At 43.6% G+C, this 16,817-nt stretch overlaps 1 protein-coding gene across 2 annotated transcripts in view; it reads left to right on the forward strand.

Moving 5' to 3' along the window:
• Positions 1 to 16,817, forward strand: part of ABCA12 (ATP binding cassette subfamily A member 12) — a 104,702-nt gene that overhangs the window by 83,408 nt on the left and 4,477 nt on the right. For both annotated transcript variants that reach the window (XM_019616885.2, XM_010713291.3), the window contains 14 exons: positions 17 to 103; positions 825 to 918; positions 2,432 to 2,559; positions 3,483 to 3,570; positions 4,858 to 4,963; positions 7,409 to 7,463; positions 7,877 to 8,054; positions 9,734 to 9,849; positions 10,411 to 10,570; positions 11,904 to 12,172; positions 12,796 to 13,006; positions 14,278 to 14,387; positions 14,957 to 15,101; positions 15,244 to 15,378. In XM_019616885.2, coding sequence (XP_019472430.1) covers positions 17 to 103; positions 825 to 918; positions 2,432 to 2,559; positions 3,483 to 3,570; positions 4,858 to 4,963; positions 7,409 to 7,463; positions 7,877 to 8,054; positions 9,734 to 9,849; positions 10,411 to 10,570; positions 11,904 to 12,172; positions 12,796 to 13,006; positions 14,278 to 14,387; positions 14,957 to 15,101; positions 15,244 to 15,378 — 1,882 coding nt within the window. The remainder of the gene's footprint in view (positions 1 to 16; positions 104 to 824; positions 919 to 2,431; positions 2,560 to 3,482; positions 3,571 to 4,857; positions 4,964 to 7,408; positions 7,464 to 7,876; positions 8,055 to 9,733; positions 9,850 to 10,410; positions 10,571 to 11,903; positions 12,173 to 12,795; positions 13,007 to 14,277; positions 14,388 to 14,956; positions 15,102 to 15,243; positions 15,379 to 16,817) is intronic.

Consider the following 16,817-nt stretch of genomic DNA (forward strand, 5'->3'; position numbering starts at 1 on the left):
TTTTGTTAAATTGTAGGAATTTCAATGAAACAACAAATGCTTTAGTTGCTTCGATGCTTTCTTTCCCTGGGACAGATAACACATGCATGAATGAAAGCAATTCGTAAGTACTTCTTGTCTTTTTTTTTTTTTTCCCCATTTAATTCCTGAGTCTGCAAGAGAATTGATGTAACTCCATTAGCCACCAGACCCCCCTCTTTCCATCCTTGATTGTCTGCAGAGTTTTCAAATGTGGATGCCAAAGGAAAAAAAGTTTATTGCCTCTTTCCAGACTGACTTACAGATTCTTTAAGCTCACCACAGATATCTAAGTGGCCTTTGGCAGGCTGGTGCAAGCTTGCTCTGCTCATAGTTACATTCTCAACATAGCTATTACACATAAATCAAAGCTGTGCTATGAGGACTGGACTGTTTGGAGCTCTGAGGATGAATTTTCAATAGTAATACAATCCAGGGCAGTTTATGTACTCAAGTGTGCCTCACATCTGCACACAAATGTTTATGCTGAGTGTTTGTAGTGGCTGCTGTCAGTATGGCCCATTGCAGCACTCCCTAGGTATATCCCTTATTTCTGCATTGGAGGATGATTTTGGCTTTGGCCAACCGCTGTGGGAATGAAGCAGTGTCTGGATTCTTTCTAATTAGCTGGATGAATCCAGGCAAGGGGAACTGTGCTGAGGGTTCTCTACCAAATCAGTGGGAGGACAGGTATTTCCAGAGCAGGCAAAAGGAGGTCTCCTTTTCTGCTGAAGCTATTTACTGCCATCTTAGTAGCATTTGCACTGGCTATAGAGACCCTCAGAGGAGAATGTGTTCATTTTCAGGCAGTGTTTAAATGAAGACATGCTTGGCCCATGGATCACCAATGGAAACCCCTCAACAAAGTATTCTGCCTGCAACTGCACTGATGGCATCCAGGTAATTGGAATAAACCCAAAAGAGAGGGAGTTTGGAGAGAAACTAGCAGGTTGTGAATGGGGACCTGTGGGAACTCGGTATTCAAAATCCCACCTGTCTCTTTCTGGTCTCGTTGATTTTGTACTTTGGATAATGACTGAGTGCACCAGCTTGGGGACAGGAAAGGAAACAGTAACCTCAGAAGATTTGCATGCTCACATATCTGCCTTGCTAACCTCTGTGGGAAAAGGTTTAATGGTGTTTTTGAATGTTGTATGATTGTCCCATTTAGCAGAGGTGAGTGTATATTCAAGAGGAAAATTGCAATTTTAGACAGCACTGTCATTATATGAAAGCACAGCTATTATTGCTGTTTGCTCTTCAGAATTTAACTGTATGCAAAGTCTAGATCCATCTGCTTTTGCACCATTCCACATTATGAATGGTGGTGATTAACAGTATTAGTTATTTGCCTTGCAGTAGTACATACAGAACCAGATATGGGTCTTACTGAGCTCCATGTCTTTAGATGCATATGGGAGAAAGGCAGATTCTGACCAAAAAAGGTTAGAGCTTTGTGTCCAGTTTAGGTTGAACTCACCTCCCCACAGTGCTGTTCACCTGTCTTCAGCTTTATTCCAGAAAGAAACCAAACTCCAGGCACAGCATGATACTGTTTGTAAGATAAAGCATGTACTTAGTCAGAAGTTCCTAGACATGTCTTAAAGCACAGCCATTTTATGCACTTTACTGGGCATGTACTTAATTTCACATCGTTAGAAGTACTGGCATCAATTCTCTGTTAAGTCAGGGCAGTGTTCAAAGCTGATTCTCACCTCTAGCTGGCAAGGCAGGTGTTCCTCAGCATGAAGGCAGCTGTTTTGTGTTTTCTGATGTAGAGTTTTGAACAGATACACAATAGGGGAGGCCAGGATATTTGTTATGGATGAGCTGAAGGAAGCAGCCAGCATGCTGTCCAGTGTAGGACGTTTCAACCTTATAAAACAGTCAATGCAATTTTGACCCTCAGTGTGTTAAATTATATATTCGGGACTAATCCAAGGTTTCTCTGAAGCTTTGAAAAATATTCCCAATGACTGACAGTAAAGTTAAAATGTAAAGCGTGGTTGCTGTGAAATGCAAGATGAGAGTTTGAGGCCACCATGGAGTTTTGTGCTCCGTGAGCTGTTTTGCCTTCTGCCGTTGTCAGTGCAGTCGCTCTGCAGCTCTGCTAAAAAGGATCAGAGTTAATTCAGGAAAAATCTTCCTACCTAGCATGAAGCACATTTCAAGGTCTCGCTAATGTCAGTAAATCTGAAGTGTAGACTCAAGCAAAGGTTGTTTTGAAGCACCTCTCTAAATACATTGAGAACAGCACGCAGGGTTGGATGCTGTGTCTTAGCACTGTGGTTTCTGTAAGTGCTGGTCCCAGGACCAGAATGTCACCGTTGTCAGCTCTCAGCCCTGTCCTGCTATGCGAGGTTTACAGCTAAAGCACAATCACTGATGTCTTTGTTCCCTTGTCTCCTCACAGACGTGCCCACAGAAGAACTATACCCCCCCTCACAGAAGGACCTTCTCTACACGAATGCTTTATAACGTTACGGGGCACAACGTGGAGAGCTACATTCTGGCAACCACCAAAGACTTCCTGCAGAAACGGTATGGCATGCATCTCCAGTCCTTCTCTCAACTGCACTACGAGCATCCTTTTAGACTTATCATATCCCTGTACTTAAAGAGGGGATGGTGTAGGCAAGGCTTAGCAGGACCCCTTTGCTGATAGCTTCTGTGAATCTAGTGGAAGGAGGTAAAAGGCACTTGAAGCATAGAGTTAAAGATGAAGGTTTTGTGTAAGTGCTCTGCTTGATCACAGCAGAGAGCACCTGGGGATAACATGTCAGTCACCCAATGAGCTGGTGGCTGACAACAGATGAGCTGTTGTCTGGCTCAGAAATGTTTCTGAAGAGGAAAATCTGACACAGCCTGTCATGAAGTAAAAACCCTGGGGAGAGATTCTCCTCTAGGTTTAATTGTCTGAAGAGTCTTGGTGTGCACTTCACTTAAACAAATGCCCGTGTTGGATGGAAGTTAGAATTCAAGTGTTTTCTTGCACCATGGGGCTGTTAGAACTATTATTGTGTCTGGAGCCCGCAATGCAGCTGCACAGCATGTTTAGGGCAAAAATAGCCTGCCCCTGAGGTTGTCAAGGAATATGTTCACCTGTCCGTTGATTTAACGTGAGCTGCTCATCTTCTGGAAAAGAAGCGATCATCTTGTTTCAGTGTGGTAAGAAAGCATCTCCAAAATACTTCTCAAATTGAGGCAGTTTTGTAATAACACTGCTGAGTTTGTTTCCCTTTTTTTTCCCAGATATGGGCTCCTGCAGCAGTGTTGGCTTGGCATATCTCACACCATGTAGTGTGATAAGTTATTCTCTTTCAAGTCAGTCTACAATTAATTGAGACTATGGTGACATGCAGTGCATGTATGCCTTGAAGAGCCCATGCTAACATACACCAGCCATGCTGTTACAGCTTCTGGGTGAACGTAACGGTGCATTTCCCTCTGGATTTTTCATTCAGGTATGGTGGCTGGAGTTTTGGGATGCCTTTGACGAGAGATCTCCAGTTTGATATCAAGCCAGTACCCCCCAGCAGAACACTGACTAAGGTAACTCACTTCCACTGGAGTGATGTTGAGTTTGGGGATGTTTTAGAAGAGAGAGTGAAAACATCTGAAATCTTGCAGCTTGGCGTGGAAGAGATGACTTTCAGTTCATTTTCTCTCCTCTTCCCATTCTTCTTTATTGGTCTGACTTCTCTTGCTGATAGGAAACAATTTTTCTGCTGTCATAATTTTATTACCCAGATGTGAAAAGATTGGTTTGTGGCACCTTTATCTCATGGGAGAACGTATGTATCTTTGCTAGGGCTGGCTTGTACATTCTGATTTACCCATTTCTCTGTTTCTGCTCAGTGAAAATGTTGTAACACATCAGCGTTAAAGGCGCCAAGGCTGAAATCTGAGGTAGGAGAGAACTGTAGATGAGTTCCTGTTGTTTCCATGCTGAACTTAGCTTACCAGGAAAGTGTTTCTGCAAAAGCAGTGCTGTTCTCAGAGGTGTTCCCATTCAAAGGGAATTACAGGATTCATTGCTTATTATTTTGCTGATGCTCAGAGCTCATGTGATTGATTTTCAAATGTTTTCACCCCTTCAATTCTAGATCTGAAAGCTCTTACTATTTGCTAATCATGTGTCAGATTAAAAACCTGAAACTTTGGTGGCACTGGAAGCAAGGCTGACTTCCAGCCCCTTCTTTCTTTAGCAGTACTTGCTCTGCTAGGGCAAGAAGAATAAAATCACTGAGCGTGTAGAACTTGGGGATATATAAAGGTGGGAGCTATGGGCTTATTTAATCTTAATAGCCTAAGCCCTTTGGAAGTAACTTACACCTCTACTCTGGGTGCTGTAAGTTGTTCCTTAAGAAGGTAAATCCCCACAAAGTGCATCTCCTCTGGTCTGATTTCTGCCCTCAGTCCTTGGAGTTTATCGTGGTTTTGGCAAAAAGTGATCATGAGTATAGGAAGGGCTGTTGCTGAATGAGAAGGGCTGTATTTTCTGCCCTAGAACGATTTCTTCCCACTTGCTTTCAAGGGAAGCTGATGTTTGACAGAAAAGAAACCACATATCCGTGGCTTTATATCACATATCCAGTTAGTTCTTTTCTTCTCTCTCGGAAGGCAAATGAAGCTGATGGGACTCCTCATGTTTTAAATGAAATGTGCTTTTATACTCATTTGGTACCTGATGTGGTTTAATCATCGGACTTTAGCTCGTAGAGCTTATGTCTTGAGATAACAGCTACGGGCTGATTCATTTGTGCAAGGAGAACAAACCAAAATGTTATCAGTAACAATTTATCTCCCAATTTGTTTCAATTTCTCCATTGTGTGCAGGTGTGGTATAATCCCGAAGGTTATCACAGCCTTCCAGCCTATCTGAACAGCTTGAACAACTTCATTCTTCGAGCTAATCTGCCAAAAAATGAGAGTTCCAGATATGGTAGGTGTCCCTTCACATGAACAGGTAATTTCTCCCCACTGGGGGACTTCAGGGAGGTCATTTTTTAAAATTCCAAATTATGCAGATTCCTTTAAAAACAGCATTGAGAAACATGAATAAATCACTTATTTCATTTGTCTTTGTCAAAGACCCTAGGGAGCTGGAGAGGGAAGACCCCTGCTCCTACATAAAACACTTGCCTCATCCAAAAAATGTCAGCAGTTGCTATTTGATTTATTGCTTCTCATTATGGTACTTTTGATTGGTGCCTCTTATTTATGCATAGAAAAGCTACCTCAGATTTCTTGCAGAATGCCCCCCTGACTGATTTTCTGTGACAAATGCTGCCCTTCCAGCCACACTGCAGCCATGCCAAGCCCCCTCACCTCGGATGTTCCAGGTGGCAGTGAGATAGCTGAGAGTGTTTCTTTGCTCATGAGACTGTTATTCCTCAGTGATGTGTCTGAATTTAACTACAATGGAAAAGGCATCTGCTGAAGCTTTGAGTGCTATGCCACGAATTCAAGACGCAGCAGAATGCTGATTACAAGTCAAAGCAGTGCAGCTCTCTCCCCACCTCCGCGTTTTGATGCACTGCAGCTCCCCTCACAACAAGCAAAAGCAGCACCTTGGCTCCACAACCATCCTATCAATAAAGGCTCGTGCCTTTGAGACTCACAGGGTGCCCTCGAGGTCAGAAGGTTCAAGCTTTTCTGTATGCAGTGGCAAAGCTGCAGTCCCTGCCAGGGTGCAGGGAGAGGAGCTTCCAGCAGCAGGAGCATCCCAAAGCAGCTGAATTATTAAGCAGTGATGCTCACCCCATCTCTGAATTCCCAGCGCATGCGGTAGTGGGAGCAAAGGCTTATGTGAACAGTCAGAAAGTTTTCACAGGGAAAGTTTGGTACCAGCAAAACAGCAATTTTCAACGGGAAAGAATAGCAGCAGTTTTTATTCCATCTGTCCTGCTGTGTATGCGTGTTGTTTTTTTTTTTTTTCTGAATGAAATGCTTAGTAGTAAACGACCAGGCAGATAATTCTCCACTTCCCACTAATGATCCAATTCATAGAATGGGGGAAATAAAATGAATGGATGAGGATAGCTCCCCTGGGGTAGTGTAAATCCAGTTTGAAATACAATTGAACAGACGGTCTGCGTGGTACGTCCCTGGCAGCTAAATCTATTTGTTGTTGTGACAAATAAATGACAGTTTAAGAAGCACTGAAAAGGCCAGATAAAAGCGTGTTGTCATTTCAGCAGTTTGAAAGAGGTGCCAGTCCTGCTTTAATACATTTGACTTAGCATATCTTTAAAAAAAAAAAATACATAAAGAGCTTTTTACCCTGTCACTAAGCAAGTCATAATAGCTTTTGACTTTCGTATATTGTGCTTTCTCTTCTCTCAATCCCAACCAACAAAAAAGAGTAAGCATTGAAATGGAAATTCTGACTTCTAGCCTAAGCTTCAGCACAGGAAAATGGCTTTATAGTGAAGCATTAGCAGATTAGACAGACGGTATCTTTCTCTCTCCCTCTTCTAGAGAAGGAAAACATTTCCTGGCTGTTTGTGGGGCTCTATCAGCAGCCTCAGATTTTAATTCCATTTTGCTCACTGATGACAAGGCTGAGGATTTTTTCCTCCTTGGAATGTATTTCCTAGGGAATCTTCCCTTTCAAATCTATTTGCTTGGTTTGGCACCTGGTCGGCTAAAACTGCAGTCTGCTCTTTGCTGGCCCTCATGTCAGAGCATTCTGTCTTAGGGAAAACAATCCCAAATACTCCTTCCTTGTGTAGCTGCCAAAAGTCAGGCACCGGGGGAGTTTAAATTTCAGAGTTGTTGTGTCCTGGCAAATCTTTTTGGATTTTATAGCAGCTTGAGGTTCCCCAGCACCCGCAGAGAACTGAGGAATTTATTTAGGTGCCTAAATCCAGATGGAGAACCTCACTTTTAGGCATAAAATTTATCTTAAACCCTTTCCCAAGTGTGACCAAGGCTCTGGACTTCGCTGGAGGTTGGAACTGTCCCAGCAGAGCCCCCCAGGTTCCTCCCTGTGATAGTTTTTATGGGCACTGAACAAAGCAATTTCCACTAGTTCCTTTGGACAAACTGTTTTTCTTTGTTTGTTTCAGCTGCATAAGACAAATTTGTTCTCCTCACTGTAGAAGTATTCTTGCTGAAGTGAATGATATAGACCTTAAAGTTGGGCAGGTGCAGAAGCAAGGCTTAGGGTTTGAATTTCACAGCTGCTGAGCATCAAAGTGGAGTCATAGGAAAATGGGGCCTCTCAAAATCCTGCCCAAGGTCACACTGCAATGATAGAGCAAAAAGAGATTTGGTATGCGTTTCTTCTCTATTCAGTCTTCTGTATTACTGTCAACCTCAAGAACTGAGGAAAGGAACTTTAAGCTAGCTACTTTTAAAATTTATTTTCTTTTTGGTTTTGTAGGTATTTTCTTATCAGCTCATCCATATCCTGGAGGACAGAGTCAAGAACAAGTGATGTAAGAAGATTCATTTGGCTGATGCCTGAATTGTTTAGCTTCAAAAGAAGCAAGCCTGCTTTCTGGAAACCACTAAGCAACCTAAATTACTAAATATCTCCCTCCAAATGTGAAAACTGCTCTCATCTTGCCTTCCTTGCCTTTATGCATGAATGGCACTCTGTATGCCACAGGATGTTTCTTTTTAGGGTGTTTTTTGTGGGATCCTTCATAAATCTGGGGGTTACAATCCTGATTGATGTTACAGCAGCTATACGACTGAATGCTGTAAGCCCTTTTTTCCTAGGCATAATAACTAACAAAGGACACTGGAACGGAATCAGGTCCTTTATGCCTCTAAGCTCTAACCAACTCAACAAGGGAAGTCTACTGCTTCAACTCACCATGTATATCTTTCTCTACTTTCTCCCCAGGCTCAACAGCTTACTTGATATCATAGTTTCAATGTCTGTTCTGGTTGGCTACTCTATCACAACGGCAAGCTTCGTGCTCTATGTAGTAAAAGAACATCAAACCAAAGCCAAGCAACTGCAGCATATTTCAGGCATTGGGATGACAAGCTACTGGGTGACTAACTTCGTTTATGATCTGGTAAATAATTCAAACTCTTAAATGCATCCAGAGTGGCATTCAGCAGCAGGAGGGGGAAAAAGTTCTGTATTTAAAGTTGGTTGACTAGGCTTATTAATATTATCACTACCAAGAGTGTTATGTAGTAATTGTTCTCAAAGGCACTGAAGACGATTAAATGTGAACCGCAACACTGGATTTTGCTAAGCAAAGGCATTCCTTCTCTCTTGAGTGTATGCAAAACACTCAGCACATTTATATGAGAGCGGCACAGAACAGGCCAGGGCTTGATTTCGACTTTATCATGCAAGCAGCAAGCAGCTTTTTTGTTAGCTTGCAGGACTGCATGAGTTGTCAAGTGGGTTTTATGCATCTGGGGTAAAGATTTGGGGCTTGAAACTGGAGCCATTTTGGCAACGCTGCGACCATGGGGAGTGACATTAGCAGACATCTCAGACATCCTCTACTGGGCAAAATCCATTGCTTAGTTGAATGCTCTGTATCTATTGTAAACGTTTTTAAGCCAGGAAAGATACTCATGTAGCTCTATGCCTTCCAGGTCATGAGCAGGTTGCTTTCTAGAGTGCTGCACTGGGCTGTATAGATTTACTACCGCATTCCTAGAGATAGCTGAGCTCCTCAGCGCTGTACTGCATCATGCGGCATAGACATGCCCTTGTACGCTCTGAATTTTAGTCTCCTTGTGGCAAAGAGGGTTAATAGCACTGCTGGAAAGCATCACACACACAGTATCTGTAGACTGAAGTGCTTTGTGTCTTAAGAGTTATCTTTGGTGCATGATGTCAAACCCTCACGAAGCTACAGATCTGCAAGTGCAGACTATCCCTGCTCACGAGCTTTGGCACTGCTGTCTGTGCTGTGATGGTGATCAGCTCCATATATCCTATGAGTTTCCATCAGTGCAGTTCTGTTCTGCTAGTGCTAAAATCTCAGCAACAGCATCGATTTCTAAAAATAGGAATTCTGCAAGTGTGTTTGAGTGGCCAGCCCCTCTTTGATGCAGTCAGAGCTAGGGGCTGAAATCCCCTGGGGTCTGTCAGCCATGGCCATAGTCCGGCTTGGCACAGCCTCCCTGAGTCAGGACAAGGGGGCTGGAGAATGGGGCAGGTGTGTTTCTGCTTCCCTGATCCAAACCCTTGCTCCAGCACTGCATATTTGTAAATCAGCCTGTGGAAGAATCCCCGGAGTCCTTGCCACAATCAGTATTCAGCGGGCTGAAACTAATCCACCACTCTCAGCAACTTAATATTTCTCAGTGAATCCCCACCAGGAAATTCTGTTAAATCCCAAAGCTGAGAAAAAGAAGAACCTCTTGAGGCAGACGCATCGTAGGTCTATAGCTTGACTGAACACTGGGGAGACTAGATTTACAGGGAGCAACGAACTGGCCTGTCTGCTAGACTAACAGAAAACCCAAAGGGTATTTTTCCATTTATGTCTGTTTTTCCTCTCTTTTTTTCTCTCTTTATTATTATTTTTATTTTTTATACAAAATTCAGCTTATTCAAATTGGGTTCAAATGCAAGACTTCCTAAATAAGACTGAGACACTTACCTGTGTTTAGTTTCCTTTAGCTACACCAGTGGGACCCAATTTCTGACTTTGCTGCTTCTGTATCATTCTAGAAAAATTCGTAAGAATTATTGTCCTAATAACATATTTGTAATATCTTTCTACAGGTATTTTTTATGGTCCCTATTGGACTCTCGATAGGAGTTATTTCATCCTTCCAGATACCAGCATTCTGCAACAACAATAACTTACTGGCAGTATTTCTTCTGTTGCTACTCTTTGGGTAAGTGTAAAGCAATTTAAATATCAGAGTGAGGAACTCGATATTGTAGGCTGCTGTGATTTGGGATCCAACAGAGGAATAAGTGGGTTTTCTTCTTCAGTGTCAATTTAGTAAGAGGTGACTCCTTCCAGGAACAGAGTGAGCTAAGCTACTGTCATGCCTGCAAGATCTTTGTGAGGATACAAAACATTCAAGCTCACAGTGACAGCTCAGGCTGTAAGCAGATATTTACTGAACTATTGTGAACTTTTGAAATGCAACAAGGGGAAAACAAACAAACAAACAAAACAGGAAAATTCTGGAAAACTTAGCAAAATTGTTTCCCTGGCTTTAAGTCCTCCAGGCCCAGGCTATCTGCTTTCAGTCAGGGCTACGTATCATGAACTTCTCTCAGTTCTAACAGATATCAAGCCATTTGTCCTCCATTAAGTTCCTGTACTATAGAAATCTAGTCATTTGCCAAGACAGAACTGTTAAGTTGTCTGAGGACTTTAGTTATTGGTTTTCAATTGCTCTTTGAGTTACTGTTCAATTGCTCTTTATGCTGTTGGGGATTTATAGATATGCAACATTTTCATGGATGTACTTGCTGGCTGGAGTCTTCAAGGAGACAGGAATGGCCTTCATCGTTTATGTCTGTGTCAACTTGTTCTTTGGCATCAATACCATCATTACACACTCCGTTGTGTTTCTGCTCTCCCAGGAAAAGGCTACGGACCAGGTAGGAGCCCCAGTGATACCAAGCCTTGAGTGAAACAACAAGAGGCTTCTTGTTGAGTTTGATCAGGTCCTTAGCTGCTTTCTGGTCAACCAAACAGAGGACAGGAATTGCAGACTACAGGGGCTTCCCTGTTGACAGGGTGTGGGTCACATACAAATCCTGTTTGTTCATGTAGGTCTGCTCCCCCAGCAAAGATGAAAATGGTGGTGACAGAGGGAAGAATATAACAAGAGAGGTCAAAAACTGTCCTTGCTGAGAAAGGCAGGAAGGTGTGGATGTCTGATACAAGGTTGATGGGAACTTAAACTATTGCTCAATTCTTGCAGTACAAACTTGAGAGTGACAACTAGATTTCATTTCGTTGAGTGTGAAGTGTGCTGCGTTAAGCCCAACAGTGGCTGTCTGTCATCTCGATCCGTAATGCAATCACCTTCTCCCTGCAAGGATAAAAAATGACTCTGAGACAGTGATGATTCCCAAATGTCAAGCCTTGTCTTAAATAGAGATATCTCTGGGAATCAGTGGAATAAAATGCAAAGTGTACACCTTATGTTTAGTTGCTGTTGTTGTTGTTGTTTTTTAAATAAAGGGCGCTTGCTTTGTAAGAAAAGAGCTGTGTTGGATTTTGCTCTGTAGCTAAGCAGCCCCCTAGATTTTAGGGATGTAAGAATATGATTTGCATTTATCCCTCTGTGCCCAAGAGGCAGGGAGTCAGTCTGTCCCCATACAGATGTACAGCCTTCCCACTTTGCTGTGTGTGTGCTAATCCTTTCTTCTGCTAGAGATGTACCAAATCTCTGCATACAAGATACAAGATAGCTGGGAGACTCTGCACTCAGCTGCTTTGCCACAAATTAACTGGAAAAATCTTTATGTCTATGAGAGCCAGATCTTGTGTTTTATGGGGATGCTTGTCTGAGAAAAATGGTTAGGACAGCACTCCACAGGAGCGGGGCTGGAGGGCAGGCAGTACTCTGCAGAGGGTTGATGCAGTGGTGCTAATTTTGGGCAGCTACAGGACTCAGCTCTGGCTCATGAGTGGGTTTCTGGCTGCTGCATGCACTAAGCTCCTGCAACAGGAACTGGATGCTACTTACTATGGGTGATCACAGCCTCCGAGTTGCCTCTTGACTTTTCTGACCTTGTGTCTGCGAAATGAGCTGTCTCTAGAGCTTTTTGCTCTCAATTTATCTCTGCTCTGAGACACAAGCAAATCCCAATGTAATTGTTACACTTCAGTTCCATAGTGAAACCTATGAATTTATTCCATGAATAAAAACAGTGACTCTACTCTTGTGGTGTTGCTTTTTCTTTTTTTCTTTTTTTTCCCCAGGGTTTGCGTGATCTAGCTGAAAACTTAAGGCACGCCTTCCTTCTGTTCCCACAATTTTGCTTTGGCTACGGCTTGATCGAACTGTCGCAGGATCAGGCACTGCTGGGCTTCTTGAAGGCCTACGGAGTGGACTACCCCGACAAAACCTTTGAACTGGACAAGACCACGTCCAAGCTGCTTGCCATGTTTATCCAGGGCACCGTGTTTTTTGCCATTCGTCTGACAGTTCACGATGGGATGATTCAGAAGGTCTGGAACAGTGCACTGGAGTAAGTAACATCTGTAGTATCTCAATGAGAATGGACCGAGCCATCACTCAGTGGGTTCATTCTGGGTTCTCACACACCATCACTGTCCGTTATGAAGCCCATGTATTTCCCAGACATTCTGCAAACACAAAAGAATTTTCCTCTGTCAGCAATGCTGGCACCTATCAGTAATTAGGATATCTGCTAATTATGTATGTGTTACCAGAGTCCCTTGCTAGTCCTTGCTGGCTCAGGCTGTTGTCCCTGTTTCAGGCTTCTGGCTTCGGTGGACTGGCGTTCAGCTGGCTGGTGAGAGGAGTCAGCTCATTGAGAGCCTCTTCTTTTGTCCACTGAGAAGCAAGAACCTGTCCCTGGCTCTGTGAGTGTATTCACAAGGCAGAGCCTGCTCCAGCTCAGAATGTTTGCTGAATAAGAGGAAAAATTAGGCATAAAGGGAACACTGGGTTTTCTTGAATTCCCTGAAAAGTTTAAATAGGAAAAGAGAATAGAAACGGCAAGCCTGTGTATGTTTGCATGCCTTGGGATCTTACAAGAAGGCTCCTCAATACCCCAAACATACAGACCTACTGCTGTTTGTGACTGCTAAATGATGAGGCCATAATAACCCTCTTTCCTCCCCTTAGGTTCCTGTTTGACAGAGTGCACGGCAAAGCCCCACTTCTGCTGTCTGTGACTGAAGAAGATGGGGATGTTCAGGCAGAGAGGATCCGAGTAGAGTCTGGCAAAGCTGACTTTGATGTGGTACTGCTTCAGAACCTCACAAAAATCTACCACCTTCCTCACAAACGCATTGTGGCTGTGAAAAACATCAGCCTGGGGATTCCTGCTGGAGAGGTAAGCAAGTTGGTTAAAGCTATGGGGAGGGACGCTGGGACCGGTCCAGAGTCCCACCAGCATCTTCTCCCCACTTCTTGCCACTGTTCCAGCGTGGCTGGAATGGTTTGTTCTGCTCTGGCTATTTCCTTCCTTCACTTTGCACTTTTTATATATATTAATTCTTGGGGCTGCAGTAGCAAATAAAGGCTGCTGGTGAATTTTGATCACTCACATAGGAGAAAAGATGGGAGCACATGGAGCATCTCTGAGACCCAGAGGAAAGTCTATAGGGCCTCTGGAGACCAGATCCTATCTCAGGCTGTGCAACTGAATAGTGGGAAGGCTTGGAAGTACTCCTGAGTATCACTGAGCCACAGGATATCTAAAGGACTTACAGAGCTGGGCAGCAGGACAGCAGCTACATGTGAACAGTGTGGTCACTGAACTTTTTGGCAGAGGATTTCTCCAAACCACAATTGACTGTGAGGCTTTTGACTCCTGGCAAAAGTCATCCCAACACTGATGGGGCTTGGGGTGCCATTCCCCATCTGTCACCAGAGGCCATGGCCCTGTGCACAGATACTATTCCTGCACAGACCTGAGGTGGGGGATGAACCTTGGATGGATACCCTGCCTCTGGTTGGGTCCCAGCACACAGGGATTTTTGAAGCAGCTGATCTGTGTTAATGATATCAAAATAACAGTAATTATCAGCACAGTGGTGATTGCTTATGCAACATGCAGTTGTGTATCTCCGGCCTTAGCAATAAAATATGGATTTTAGCATGAGATACTGAACTGCACTACAGGGAGCCAGTTCTTAATCTTATTAATGTAGTGCATTAGTGAGATTATTTGACGAAAATCTTGTGTCACGTTAAGGTTTTACCAATGACAGAACAAACCTCACTCACCTCATTCCTATGAATAGCTCTGTTCCTGTCAATGGGAGGCTCACACAAATGAGACGAGCGGGATTTGGCCTGTCAGGCGAGCTCACTGTGAAAATGCACCTTACAGTAAAAGAAATGACTCTATTAGAGACACGTCCTTGATTCTTCACCATATTAAACAAACGGTCCTAATATACGCTGCGGTATATTGTACCATAACAACCTCCATGACAATGTTTGTATGCTCCACGTTTCTCTGCTTCTCTTGCAATTTATCTTGCTCAAGAGGCCAGAGAAAAGAAGTGACAAGCTGCACTGAGCGCTCATCTCGGTGCAGTATTTTTGCATTATAAATACAGCATGGTTGCATTTCTATCTTTCTTTCTCATAATCCAGTGCTTTGGCTTGCTTGGTGTGAATGGAGCTGGGAAGACAACCATCTTTAAGATGCTGACAGGAGATATCGGAGCATCCAGCGGAAGGTTGCGGGTCCAGGATCATTCTGGGTATGCAAGATGTGATTTCAGGGGAAGACACACAAGCTAATCAGCCTGAGAACAGTTTATAAGGCTGGGTGGCAAAGAAAAGGAAATATGAAAGTTTGAAACAAAGCCAAACATTCAAAACAGCAAAAAATAAATAAGGCAGAGAATATAACCTTTTGAAGATGGCACAGTTTCTTCATTAGGGTTTGCATTTGCTGTCATACTTTTGTTGTACTCAGTGGTGTTTCTTCCACTTCATTCACTGCAAATGGGATCAGACACAAATCCAGAGATCTCCCTCTTCTGGAGACGAGAAGGACTCATCTCCAAGCATTATTTAACAGGAATAGGCTTAGTGGCAGCTACACTGTCTGAAAGGCTGATGGAAATTGGAGACTTACATACTAGACAATGTGGCTCACAAATACAGTTCTTTGCAGAGCTGAGGGCCTAAACATTGAAGATCTGCAAATTCTTAGCATTTTCCTTCAAGGCTTGGGGAGGAGGTAGGAATCAGGATATTCCAGAGTGCATTTGGTGTGTTTAGCAATTTGGTGTGTTTGAAATTACTTGCTTAATTCCTTACAAAGGTCCTTGAATGACATCACCGAAGCACACTGGTCTCTCTTTGGCTACTGTCCTCAAGAAGATGCCTTAGATGACTTGCTGACAGTGGAAGAGCACATGTATTACTATGCTAGACTCCATGGCATCCCAGAGAGAGAAATCAAAGGAGTAAGTAACACCAAGGCTTGACTTGAAGCATTTTCTAGTTATCAGGAGCCTTTACATTGATTTAATTAGTCTGTCAGTGTATATGTATACTGGTAATTAATTCCTGGACTGTGTTGTGAAATTAGCACTCTTCCACTCCTAGGTTGTGCTCCAACTTCTCCACAGGCTGAATCTGATGGCCTACAAAGACAGAGTCACCTCTATGTGCAGTTACGGCACCAACAGAAAACTATCAACTGCTCTGGCTCTCATTGGGAATCCATCTATTCTGCTGCTGGTGAGAAATGGGGGCCTTGATGGGTGAAAGCTGAGCAGATCTCCAGGCTGGAGGGACACTTAATAGTCTTTCTAGACAAAGGCTCCAGAACACTCCCCAAATGTTCATACTGAATAAAATAGCTGACAGGATGTACATCAAAGGAAAGTTTAGATTCCAGCATACAGATTCGATTTTCCAGCAGGGAGAGGGAGGTGATTGTCCCCCTCTTCTCAGCTCTTGTGAGGCCCCATCTGCAGCACTGTGTCCAGGCCTGGGGCCCCCAGTACAGGAAGGATGTGGAGCTCCTGGAGCGGGTCCAGAGGAGGGCACTAAGATGATCAGAGGGCTGGAGCAGCTCTCTTGTGAGGAAAGGTTGAGGGAACTGGGCTTGTTTAGCTTGGAGAAGAGAAGGTTCTTGGGAGACCTCATTGTGGCCTTCCAATATTTGAAGGGAGCATATAAACAGGAGGGGGAAGAACGGCTTTTTACATGGGTGGATAGTGATAGGACAAGGGGGAATGGTTTTAAATTGAGACAGGGGAGGTTTAGGTTGGATATTAGGAGGAAGTTTTTCACAGAGAGGGTGGTAAGGCACTGGAACAGGTTGCCCAAGGAGGCTGTGGATGCCCCATCCCTGCAGGCATTCAAGGCCAGGCTGGATGTGGCTCTGGGCAGCCTGGTCTGGTGGTTGGTGACCCTGCACATAGCAGGGGGTTGGAACCAGATGATCGTTGTGGTCCTTTTCAACCCAGGTCATTCTAGGATTCTATGATACATTTTCTCCGAGGTCATAAAGAGCAGTGAATACCATTTTCTGTGTTAGACTCTTTCAGAGGTCAAAAGTAGATCTTCTGTTTGCCAGTTAAATTTTCCTTGTTCCCAGCTCTTTCTTGATTTGGTGCATTGGCTATCCTGCATAGTCTTGTAAAAAGAATTAGCAGCCAAAGATGCAAGCAAATAGGAGACCAAAGGAGCAACTTTCAAGATCAGAACATAAAACTTTTTTTTTTTAGATCTGGCTTCCCTAATTTTCTTTCCCTTTGAACTTTTATGTTCTTCCATGACATATACCATTGCTTTTTTTGTGAGTGTTTCCACTTGCTGTATTTTAAATGTGGAGAACTGTGGGGTGCAGTTGACACACCCAAGGGATGGAATGCCATGCAGAGGTTGAGCAGTGGTCCAAGATGAAGCTCATGAGGTTCAACAAATCAAAAAAACAACAAGGTTTTGTACCTGAGTCATGGCAAGAGAAGGCCTCTGAGGAGCGTCCTGTCAGTGTCTAAAGGGGGACTTCAGGAAGGAAGAGGACAGACTCTTTAGCAGAGTCTGCTTTGATAGGAAAAGGGGAAATGGTTTCAAACTTAAAGAGGGGAAATTTAGGCTGGGTATAAGTGAGGGTGGTGAGACACTGGCACAGGTTGCCCAGAGAGGTGGTGGATGCTCCATCCCTGGAG

Source organism: Meleagris gallopavo, chromosome 7, assembly GCF_000146605.3.
Source record: "Meleagris gallopavo isolate NT-WF06-2002-E0010 breed Aviagen turkey brand Nicholas breeding stock chromosome 7, Turkey_5.1, whole genome shotgun sequence".
Classification (NCBI taxonomy): Eukaryota; Metazoa; Chordata; class Aves; order Galliformes; family Phasianidae; genus Meleagris; species Meleagris gallopavo.